The 12098-nt window shown below is 45.5% G+C and overlaps 1 protein-coding gene across 2 annotated transcripts in view; it reads right to left on the bottom strand.

The window, feature by feature from the left end:
- Positions 1-12098, bottom strand: part of AVL9 (AVL9 cell migration associated) — an 84831-nt gene that overhangs the window by 46960 nt on the left and 25773 nt on the right. For both annotated transcript variants that reach the window (XR_005594534.1, XM_039526062.1), the window contains exons 2-3: positions 9936-10056; positions 1376-1461 (exon numbers count right to left, since the gene is read on the bottom strand). Coding sequence is in view for 1 of the 2 variants with exons in the window: in XM_039526062.1 (XP_039381996.1) it covers positions 1376-1461; positions 9936-10056 (207 nt within the window). In the remaining variant the exon portion in view is untranslated. The remainder of the gene's footprint in view (positions 1-1375; positions 1462-9935; positions 10057-12098) is intronic.

The raw sequence follows: 12098 nt of genomic DNA, 5'->3' as shown, positions 1-12098 counted from the left end.
AAGTGGCAACACCTGTGGAATCAGCTGCTCTCGCAGCTAGAACAAATAGTTCTAACATTTATCAGCAGGCCTAGAAAGGGTAGAGGGAGAAATCATATAGCCAAATGATTCTCTTATGTTGTACAAAACAGCAAGAATGTGGATTACAGCCCACATACCTATCAAAAAACCAGACTGGCCAGAATGCTGAAGTTGTTGCTACATAAAACACATATTGCTTTATATTCCACTTGTTCCAAAACAGTTCAATTTAAAATCTATTTACCCTCTTAATGGTTAGTAAACAGCAGAAACTGTAATCAACAGTATAATAAAACTAAGTTCTGTACAGTTAAATACAGAGAGACTTTAACCACAGGATACCACAATAATTGCCTATTGCACAAATACTGAATAAACCAGAGTCAATACAATAATAATAATAGAATTGCAATTATGTATTTAATATTGTAAAGTTAACTCAAACGAGAATTAATAAACAGACTTTAAAAATAATCCAAATGTGATTGGGGGACAATATAAATACAGTGCACAGCATGTCATTTAAGATTTCTGAACATAAAAGTTATCCAGAACGCCTTCTAAAAACTATTAGACATTCAGGGTTGTTGCATGTCAATGGAAAGATTATACATATTTTAAAATAAGCGTGTAATAACATTAGGGAGTAATTATAACTACAAACATTTATATTGTGCCCATCACTTTTTAAAATCTTGGCACATTGCACATATATCAGATCAAGTACAAGACAATTTTCTCAAAGAGTGGGACAATACACACTACAACCCCCTTACTGCCCAAAAATACTTCCCTGAAAATCTAACTGGTCTGGACAATAGAGAACTACATGTAATGGAAAACTGTGCAAAAGAGAATTTTGATCCACCTTGAAAATTTACTTTTTGCAAAGGAGCCCAATATCTTTTCTGGAAATAAAGGAGATACATGAAGGAAGAATTTGTGTGTCTGTGCAATAGGTACCCAAAGATCTGTTACTGGAATAATTTAAACCTGCTTTCAGCAATGAGTTCCACTTCTCTGGCAATATAAATTCTTAGCTAGCCTGACAGATTCTTCCAGCTTACTTCAGCTTCTGGGAGTTCTTGCCTGGTAGATTCGCTGTAACCAAAACCTATAATGGGACGTGTAAGGAGACTGATGTGAACCACAGTGTTCTTGGTGGTGAAAGAAAAGAGAGACTTCTTCAGCTCTAAACGTGCCTACTCTGCAGATTCATAGGTTTTAAGGCCAGAGAGACTATTCTGATCAGTTAGGGTTGATCTCTTGCATAATGCAGGTCATAGAATTTCACCCATTCATTTCTGTATCAAACCTACAATTTTACTCTTGCATATTTGCAACTATAAATTACCTTGGCTTCAATCTGCCTATAGCAAGAGACACCATATATTGTGGTTTGATCTCCACATCTTGGTGGCAAGTGGAAAAACACAGTATCTAAGAAAAGAAAGAAAAAGCTTCATCAGCCATCAACAGAACGATACATCAACATTTTGTATTTTCAGCTCTGTAGTCATCTTTTTCAACATTACTCTCATTTACAAAAGCCTTTCTGAAGGAACTGCACTTTCTACCAGGTCTACACTTTTGTAAGTAGAGATGAAGTCTTTGTCTAAATCTGTGACCAAACTGTTCTAGTAACTAGTAAACAACTTACTTTCTCTCTGTGCAAAGGTGCCAAATAAGCAATATTTATGCTATGACATGACAAAGGGCACTAAAAAAAAAAAAGAGCTTTTCATTAAAGCTGTAGGGTTTACTTCAAAGCTAGACAGTGTTTAATAATTATGCAAACAGACATATTACTGCCACTAACTGTTAATTGCTAATTTATAGATACAGCAAAGGCAAAGCACTCATTAGAAGAATTCTGTTTTGCAGTTCACAACATTTCACTATGAAGGGAACCCTGTCTTGAGAGTGACTAAAATTGGTTACTGACTTTATAATAATAAAATGAAACAGAACTGTACTTAAAAATATGGAGTAGTCTCTTGAGAAAAGGAGTTAGGTACTAAAAACGGCCAGTCCCTTTTACAGATTTCACTGCGTTCTAAAGAGATTGGGTAGGGGCTTAGTAGAATTTTTAATAAATGTCTCTCCAAACAAGTAGCCTAATTCCCCATTTCACTGGACACTAGTAACTCCTACACTGTGAATTACTCATAACCTGCACAGGAAAACCAGGCCCAATATGTTATAGTAAATTTACGGTAATCTCATTTTGAAATACATTTGGTAATTCCAACTCAAATTTTTAGTATGTTTCTGGCCATAAAACCCAAGGATATACCTAACAGGTTTAGTTGCTTTGTTGCTATGCTAGCTTTGCAGCAATCTCTCTTACTTCAAAATATGCATTAATGACCTGTTGCTGTGGTAATGAAATGACAGAAAGTCAACTATTTAGCTTTCATGCATAGGGCTGTGGCACTGAGCCAATGTAGAAACAACTTCACTCACCTGGTCCTACTTCCTGCTTTAGAATGCACTCTGTAGATCATTTGATATTTAATTATACAGAAATGAAACAAAGTCAGGACCAACACAGAGGCAAGGAGTGGCCTTTTACTGATGCAAAGATAAATTCTTTTGATACAACTCCTATACTTTTGCTACCAATTCCAGATGAAATACCTCTAACATTTAGAGGGTCAGATGCAATTTGAATTAGAAACATAACAAAACCCTAATTAAAAGTAGCATCAGGGTATTTTTGTGATTCTACAATTTCTTCTTTTTAAAAGATTTTTTCTCCCCTGTTGCTGTGCAGAGAAAAAATGGTTACTCACCTTCTCGTAAGTTTTGTTCTTCAAGATCTGATGTTCATGTCCATTCCAATCAGGTGTGCGCACACCGTGTGCACGACAGCTGGAAGATTTTCCCCCTAGCAGTATCTGGGCGCCCCCCTGGAGTTGCAACGTCATGGTGCCAATATAGGGCCTTGCCAACCCAACCCCACCTCAGTTCCTTCTTGACAGGTACTCCGACAGAGGGGTAGGAGGGAGGGTATTTGAATGGACATGAACAACACATCTCAAAGAACAATAGTTACGAGAAGATGAGTAACTGTTTTTTCTTCTTCAAGTGCTTGCTCATGTCAATTCCAATCGGGTGAATCACAAGCCCAAGTTCAGGAGGCGGAGTCAGAGTTGTTCACCTATTGGAGCACAGCTCTACCAAAGACCGCGTCGTCTCTGGCCTGCTGGGTAATTGCATAATGTGCAGCGAAAGCGTGTATGGAGGACCAACTTGCTGCCCTGCATATTTCCTGGGTAGGAACCTGAGTCAGGAAAGCTGCTGAAGAAGCCTGTGCCCTGGTGGAGTGTGCAGTGATTGGAGGGGCTGGCACCCGTTCCAGGTTGTAGCACTATCAAATGCAGGACAAGATCCACAACAAAATTTGTTGGGAAGAGACTGGAAGATCCTTCTGTCCACCACAGCCACAAACAGTTGAATGGACTTCTGGAATGGTTATGTTCTTTCGATATAAAAGCAGGGGCGGCTCCAGGCCAAGCGCGTGCCTGGGGCGACAAGCCACGGGGGGCACTCTGCCGGTCGCCGCGAGGGCAGCAGGCAGGTTGCCTTCAGCTGCATGCCTGCAGAGGGTCCGCTGGTCCCGCGGCTTCGGCAGACCTCCCGCAGGCTGCCGCTGAATCCGCGGGACCGGGGACTTCCCGCAGGCAAGCCACCAAGGGCAGCCTGCCTGCAGTGCTTGGGGCAGCAAAATACCTAGGGCCGCCCCTGTATAAAAGGCAAGCACTCTGCAGACATCCAAAGAGTGAAGCCTCTGCTCCCTGCTGCTCGAGTGCGGCTTAGGACAGAACATTGGAGGAAGATGTCCTGGTTGATATGAAACTGGGAGACAACCTTCGGGAAGAAAACTGTGGCCTGAGCTGAACCTTGTTCTTATAGAACATGGTGTAAGGAGGCTCTGATGTTAGGGCCTTGAGCTCAAACACCCTCCTGGCTGAGGTTATTGCCACCAGAAATACCACCTTGTACGAGAGATAGAGCATGGAGCACACCGCTAGCAAGGCAGTGCTGTCAGTCTGGAAATGATCAGACTGGGACCACCTGCCTGACTTCCGTATATAACCTGTCGAGACCTTTGAGGAAATGGTTGATCTGAGCCTGGATGGAAGGCAGATAGGGCGGCCAAGTGAACCCTTATTAACGACATAGACCGCCCCTGATTCTTGAGATGGAGAAAATAGTCTAATATAAGTGGCACAGAGGTGTCAGGGACAAATGATGCCAAGTGGAAAAGATTTTCAATCCGGTCAGCGCAGCAAGGTAAGTATCCCTGGTGGAGGGCTTTCTACTGCCAAGGAGGACTTGTCTAACCAGGTCCGAGCAAGAGAGCTCCGTCGGGTTCAGCATGGAGCTTCCATGAGGTGCAGCGACTCGAAGTTTGGGTGCTGAAGCCGACCATGATCCTGAGTTAGTAAGTCTGAGAAGAGCGGCAAGATGACTGGAGCTTCCACGGACATTTCCAGAAGTGATGTGTACCAGTGCTGGCGAGGCCAGGCTGGGGCTATCAATATCACCGAAGCTTGTTCCCTCCATATCTTGAGAAGCACCTTGTGAATAAGAGGGATAGGTGGAAACATGTAGAGAAGATAGCCTCCTCATGGGGAGGCAGAACGCGATCGCGACGGAGCCCGGGCTGTGATTCAGGAGGGAGCAAAACTGCTGGCACTTCCTGTTGCATCACGTGGCGAACAGGTCTATCTGGGGAAAACCCCACTGATGGAAGATTGCGTTTGCAACGTCCGGGCAAAGGGAACGACCTGCTGAGATAGTCCGCCAACTTATTCTGTATTCCAGGGAGGTACGATGCTTGCAGATGTATCGAATGGTCTAATCAGAAGTCCCACAGCACAGAGGAGAGAAGCATCCCCCCGCCCCCCATTTGCTGATATAAAATATCACTGTGGTGTTGTATATCAGCTATGACAGACATCTCCCTGCCAAGTGGGCTCAGAATGTGTCACGCGAGGCACACCACTTTCAGCTCTCTTACATTGATGTGGAGAGCGAGTTCCGGCTGAGACCAGAGGCCTTGTGTCCTGAGGTCTTCCAGTTGTACTCCCCAGCCTAAGGCTGACACATCCATTACTAGCGAGAGGGATGGCTGGGGGCTGGTGAAGGGGACCCCTGCACATACCAGCTATTAGCCAAGCCACCACAGGAGGGAGTCGAGTACCAGGCGAGACAGGGTTATGATTCTGTCCAAGCTGTCCCAGGCTGGCCAATACACTAACACTAGCCACAACTGAAGAGGTTGAAGTCTGAGTCTGACAGAAGTTTCAGGCAGTTCCTTCCTGTGGTGGTGAGGAACTGCCTGAGACTTCGTACGATGTCGCCGAGTGACCGAAGCCTTGCTTTTGGGAGGTATGCCCTGGCTTGTGTTGAGTCCAGTACTGCCCCTATAAACTCTATCCTCTGAACCGGGGACAGCTTTGATTTCCCCTAGTTCAGAAGGAGGCCCAGTTCGTCGAACATCATTCTTATGAAGTTGACTTGTGCATCCCCTTGAAACCTGGAGCGGCCCTTGATGAGCCAGTCATCGAGGTACTGGAACACCTGTACCTGCCGCCTCCGCAGGAATGCAGCCACGACTGCCATGCACTTGGTGAACACTGGAGGTGCTGCCGACAGGCCGAATGGAAGGACTGTAAACTGGTAGTGAGTGTTGTTCACCACAAACCTGAGGTATTTTCTGTGGGACAGAATTATTGCTATGTGAAATTACGCATCCTTCAAGTTGAGGGTTGCATACCAGTCTCCTGGATCCAATGAAGGGCTGATGGAGGCCAAAGAGACCATGCGGAACTTGAGCTTCTTCATGAATTTGTTGAGTTCTCGCAGGTCTAGTTCTCGCAGACCTCAGCTTGCCTTTGGCTTTCGGTATTAGGAAATACCAGGAATAGAAACCCTTGCCCTTCTGCTCCTGAGGAACCTCTTCCACTGCCCCTAGCAAAAAGAGTGAGTGCACCTCCTGTATAAGGAGTTGCTCGTGAGAGGGGTCCCTGAAGGGGGGCGGGGAAGGGGAGTGACGTGGGGCAAGCACAGAATTGGATGGAGTATCCCCTCTCTACCGTGCAGAGCACCCAGTGGTCCAAAGTGATATAGGACCATGCATGGTAGAAAGGGGACAGTTGGGACGAAAAGGTGAGGCGGGGTAGATCCAGTTTTTGTTCTGGTGTGCCATCCTCGACCACACCTTCAAAAGGCTGGTTTAGGGCTAAAAGGTGACTTGGGTTGGCCAGAGCCAGAGCCCTGGCCTGAGGACGAGTGCAGCAAAACTGCAGAGGAGGCTGCAGCCTGAAGTGCCTGTGCTGTGTAGTGGGGGAGGAGGGGGGTGTATGCCCAGGGACTTGAGGGCGGCCCTCGAGTCTTTTAAACTGTGCAGTTTCCTGTCTGTCTTTTCAGAGAATAGGGCCTGACCTTCAAAGGGTAGATCTTGAATGGTCTGTTGGACTTCGTGAGACCTGAAGCCAAGAGGATCTTCTCATGGTCACCCAGTAGCCATGGTTCGGGTGGCCACGTTGGCATCATCAAGAGCCAACTGCAAGGAGGCCTTAGAAATCATAGAAATCATAGAAATGAATTTGCCTTCCTCTACCAAGGCATTAAATTCGGAGTGGGAGACTGGTGGTAACAGCTCATCAAACTTGGCCATCGCTCTGCAGGTGTTAAAGGAGTAGGTACTAATGATGGCCTGCTGGTTTGAAATGCAGAGCTGTAAACTACCGGTGGAGTAGATTTTCCTCCCGAAAAAGTTCACCTTTTTTGCCTCTCGATTTTTAGGGAAAGGTCCCTGAAACCCATGACGCTTCCTTTGGTTTGCAGCATCCACCACCAAAGAGTTGGGTGGAGGATGAGAATAGAAATGCTCGTATCCCTTTGAAATAGCATCTCTCATTTCTCTTAGCTGTAGGAGGCAAAGAAACCGGAGTATGCCGCAAAGTTTTTGTGGTTTCATTTATAGACTTGATGAGTCTTGGCCACCCTACGCAACAACTGTTGCAGGATCCTGTTATCTTCCAAGGCTGGGGTTGTTGAAGTGCCCACAACGGCCTCATCTGGGGAGGACAAGGACGATAGCACTGGCATGTGGCCTTGGTCACTGCCCTCGGCACCAAGAGGGTTGTGCTGTTCGTTAGGTTGCTCTATCGCCAGTGCCATGGTTGGTACCACGAGGCCAACACCAGGATGGTCGCCAGCACTGAGTACTTAGCAGCAGGCAGAGGTATCAGCATAGTCTCAGGTGCCAGCTGCTCTAAGGAGGCAAAGGATGCTGACACGACCAACACCGACCTGGATCTTGAAGCCTAGCTCTGACCTGTGCTTGATGATTGGGACTCTCTGGGCCTAAAAGGCCACTGACTGGCGGTTGCGATTGCGGTGGCCAGGGCGCTGGCGGATCTAGACCTCCTGCTGCTGGACCTATTTGAGCACTAGGACTCCGCCTCAGACTCCGAGGTCTCCGAAAAGGAAGACCACTGAGCAGCAGTTCTGGGTGGTGCCAAGGAGTCGTGCCGAGCCTCTGGAGATTGATGCCGTCCCCCCACATGGGCGGTCAGCATCGGGGAGTGGTGCAGCAGAGATGGGGAGCGATGTGACATCAGGGCCGGCTTGCCCCTAGATGGGATAGGAGGCCGGGTTATCACCAGTGCCTCGTCCCTCCTTGGAGGAGATGGTGCCGTCAGGCAAATAAGGTCCTGCGCCACCTCAAAAGTCTCTGTAGTGGAGGGGAATTCAATGTCCCGGCCATGACAGTCTGGAGAACGGTAGCGGGCCGGACTCGATTGGACCTCTTGCAGGGCAGGAGTTGACAAGCCCCTAGGAGGCACCAGGCCTGAAGCAGGCTGGATGGGCTGAGGCCTCCCTGCCACTGGCTCCTTAGGCTTAGGAGGGGGAGAGCGTCCCTGCTCCTGCTTCTTTTTCTTCTGAGGCACCGGGGACGAAGATCAGCGCCTGCTAGAAGTCTTATGTTCAGCGCCATGTCGGTGCCGGGAGTTCTTAGCCGCCTTTTCTGGTGCCAGCTCGCACGCTGTCGGCACCAGTGCGCTGCGCACGGAGGAGGCAGCGCTCAGCGTGGGCTCCGCCGATCCGGGGTTGGACTGCAGACAGAGTGCTGCCTCCAGGAGGAGAATTCTGAGTCTCTGCTCGCAATCCTTAAGGGTCCTCGGCTGAAACCCCTTGCAAATGCAGCACTTGTCATTTTAGTGACTCTCGCCGAGGCACTTCAAACAAGAAGTGTGTGGGTCACTCTTTGGCATCACTTTCCTACAGACTTCATACGATTTGAATCCCGGCGACCGAGGCATGCCCCAGTGTTGGGGAACGAAATGTGGGGGGAGACTCCGGCAACGGAAACTTAGAGAAACTACTAACACTACTAACAAATAATCTAACTATATAATAAATGGAGATATACCAATCTCATAGAACTGGAAGGGACCTTGAAAGGTCATTGAGTCCAACCCCCTGCCTTCACTAGCAGGACCAAGTACTGATTTTGCCCCAGATACCTAAATGGCCCCCTCAAGGACTGAATTCACAACCCTGGGTTTAACAGGCCAATGCTCAAACCACTGAGCTATCCCTCCCCACCAACTGACAATGGAACACTGCTAAAGGCACTTGCAAAAGCAAGAGTTAGGGAAGTTCCAGCTAGCTGTCTCCGGTGGTAAGAAGGCACTGAGGGGGCATCGGGTCAGCAGGGCCTTATATGGGCACCATGAAGGCGCAACTTCAGGGGGCGCCCAGGCCGACCTTATGGATACTGCTGGGGAAAAATCTTCTGGCTGTCATGCACGTGGTGCACGCGCACCTGATTGGAATTGACATGAACAAGCACTCGAAGAAGAAACAGACAAATTGACTGTACGTGGCACCACAGTACATAATGAAAGGCACCACAGTACATAAAAAGTACTGTCACAAATGCACAAAGAAAAAAATCTGAAATGAAAAAAAAATTTCCTCTAATCTTTCAGTTATAGGACACTTGGCATTACTTGTAAAAGTAAAACATTTTCAAGTGTTCCTTTTAAAGTGATCCCTTTTTCTCCAGAGCTCATAGTGCTATTTTGATACTGATTCAGAATCTGAAACTGCAAGTCCCAGACAAGAGGACTTGTGTAAACTGATCCTTGGTTTCTCAGAAAGCTGGTGTTCTTGAGGAGGAAGCATATAACAAGATTAAGAGAAAAATTTTAAATAAAATATTTCATTTTTGCATCTATAGACAGAGCAAAACTATCTATAGATATATTTACCTATAGACTGCTATGCCTTGGCTAAGTCCCACCTTTTCATTCTGAAGGCCACTACTCTTCATAGCAAGTCCTCTTGCACTTTTCATTGGTTGGTTCTCACTATAGGATTTCTGCAGACTTTCAAAAATCTGTAGAACACATTTTGAGAACCACAGATCTATTTAAGCAAAAACAGATTGCTTTGATCACACACTTTTGAATACTTTTTCTCCCACCTCCAAAAATATTTACAGGACCAGATTTCCTTAATGAAGGTTTTGGGGAGTGTGGGTTATTTTATAACCAAAAGCAAGCGAGGTTGTACCCTTTAAAGGAACCCCCTGTATTGAGTGAGGATTTCCTGCTGCTGCATTCTCATGATCAGGGTTCAGTTTGAAAGCGCAAGTATTTTAAGTTGCTTCTTTTTACAGATTCCATTTCTGTAAAATCCATTTCTGCAGTTGTGGACTAAACTGCAAAATAAAGATTAATAGCATTCAAGTAGTCAGAAGCCTGGTTAATTAATAGTTCAAGTGTCAGGATTCTTTCTCCCCTAGTAGAAGTACACAGGAGGACCCAGTCTTCAGCTACTGCCACAGATCCTCACTCAGATGTGTAATCTCATGTTTGCTTTCTTACCTTCTTGATAGTTGTGAGCTCCATCTGGCAAGGCAAGGAAAGGCAAGTATTTCCATTCTTCTGGTAAACTGTGGCTGTCATGTCCTTCTCCTGGGATGAGAGGAGGATAGGAGAATTCAACCTGACGGGGGGAAAAAAAACCCACATTACCAAAAACAGAAATACATAGAAACTGCCACACCAGATCAGTCCAGTGGTGCCTCAAGTCTGGAATTCTGTCTCCACTGGAGGCTAGAACCAAGTGCTTCAGTTTAAGGTGCAAGAAATTCCATTTGGGACAACCTGCATGAGGGTCTACATCCTTTATACCATCTACTTGTGGATGATTTCACTACAGTAAAACCTCAGAGTTACGGGAATGGGGGTTGTTCGTAACTCTGAACAAAATGTTGTTCTTTCAAAAGTTTACAACTGAACATTGATTTAATACAGCTTTGAACCTTTACTATGCAGAAGAAAAATCCTGCTGTGACGAATTGGATCTGCCAACTGATGTGCCAAGACTACTTCAGCCCCTGCTTTCCCTGCCAGCTTGGGACTCCAGCACCCTGTCAATAATGTCTTGTTGAGTCAGACATGCCAATCTGCTCCAACACAGACCCAGGGTCTGAACCACATGCCCCAAAGCTGCAGACCTAACTGAAAGCAGCTTAAGAAGTGTTCCTGTCTTTAACACTCAGATGCCCAATTCCCAATGGGGTCCAAACCCCAAATAAATCCATAAATCTTATACAGGGTAAACTCAAATTGTCCACCCTCTATAACAGTGATAGAGAGGTATGCACAGCTGTTTGCCCCCCCAACCCCAGGTATTAATACATACGCTGGGTTAATTAATAAGTAAAAAGTGATTTTATTAAATACAGAAAGTAGGATTTAAGTCGTTCCAAGTAGTAACAGCCAGAACAAAGTGAATTACCAAGCAAAATAAAATAAAACACCAAGTCTAAGCCTAGTACTGTAATAAAACTGAATACAGATTAAAATCTCACCCTCAGAGATGTTTCAATAAGTTTCTTTCACAGACTGGATGCCTTCCTAGTCTGGGCACAATCCTTTCCCCTGGTACAGCCCTTGTTCCAGCTCAGGTGGTAGCCAGGGGATTTCTCATGATGGCTCCCCTCTGTTCTGTTCCACCCACTTATATATCTTTGGCACAAGGCAGGAATCTTTTGTCTCTCTCTGGGTCCCCACACCCCCCTTTAAATGGAAAAGCACCAGGTTAAAGATGGATTCCAGTTCAGGTGACATGATCACGTGTCACTGTAAGACTTCATTACCCACTTTCCAGCACACAGGTATACAGGAAGACTTACAAGTAAAACAGAGCCATCTACAGTCAATTGTCCTGATTAATGGGAGCCATCAGGATGCCAAACCACCATTAATAGCCCACACTTTGCATAACTACAATAGGACCTTAGAGTTATATTTCATATTTCTAGTTTCAGATACAAGAATGATACAGTTATACAAATAGGATGAACACTCAGTAGATTATAAGCTTTGTAATGATACCTTACAAGAGACCTTTTGCATGAAGCATATTCCAGTTACATTATATTTACACTCATTAGCATATTTTCATGAAATTATATAGAGTGCAACGTCACACCTGCTTTCCCTTTATTCTTAGTAGTTTCGGCTTAGTACAGTACTGAACTGTATTTGCTTTTTTTGGGGGGGGGGGGTCCCTCTGTTGTTGCCTGATTGCATACTTCCCGTTCCAAATGGGTGTGTGGTTGACTGGTCAGTTTGTAACTCTGAGGTTCTACTATATCTATATTTATAACTAAGAACTATTTTGAATCTTATTAAGACCCTGCCTTCAGTAATCTCTTGGTGCAATAAGTTCCACAGGTTAGTTGTGTGCTAGGAGTATTTATTTTTATCAGTTTTAAAAGTGTTGCTTTTCAATTTCATTTGAAGTCCTTTTGTTCTTATACTGTGAGAAATGAGAACTTCTGATTCACCCTCAGTATCTCATTCATTATTCTGAATACCTCAATCATATCCCCTATTCATCATCTTTCTAGTTAAGAATCCTAATCTTCTCGATCTCTCTTCACATGAAGTCTCACTATACAGCTAATCATTCATTGCCCACCTTTGGACCCCTTCTGTATTTCTAGAGAAGGGTTGTATTGGCATATATTTCTAGAG

The sequence above is a fragment of the Mauremys reevesii genome, linkage group 2 (assembly GCF_016161935.1).
Source record: "Mauremys reevesii isolate NIE-2019 linkage group 2, ASM1616193v1, whole genome shotgun sequence".
Taxonomy (NCBI): domain Eukaryota; kingdom Metazoa; phylum Chordata; order Testudines; family Geoemydidae; genus Mauremys; species Mauremys reevesii.
Note: the sequence above shows the minus strand (reverse complement) of the source record. Positions and strands in the feature narration are given on the sequence as shown.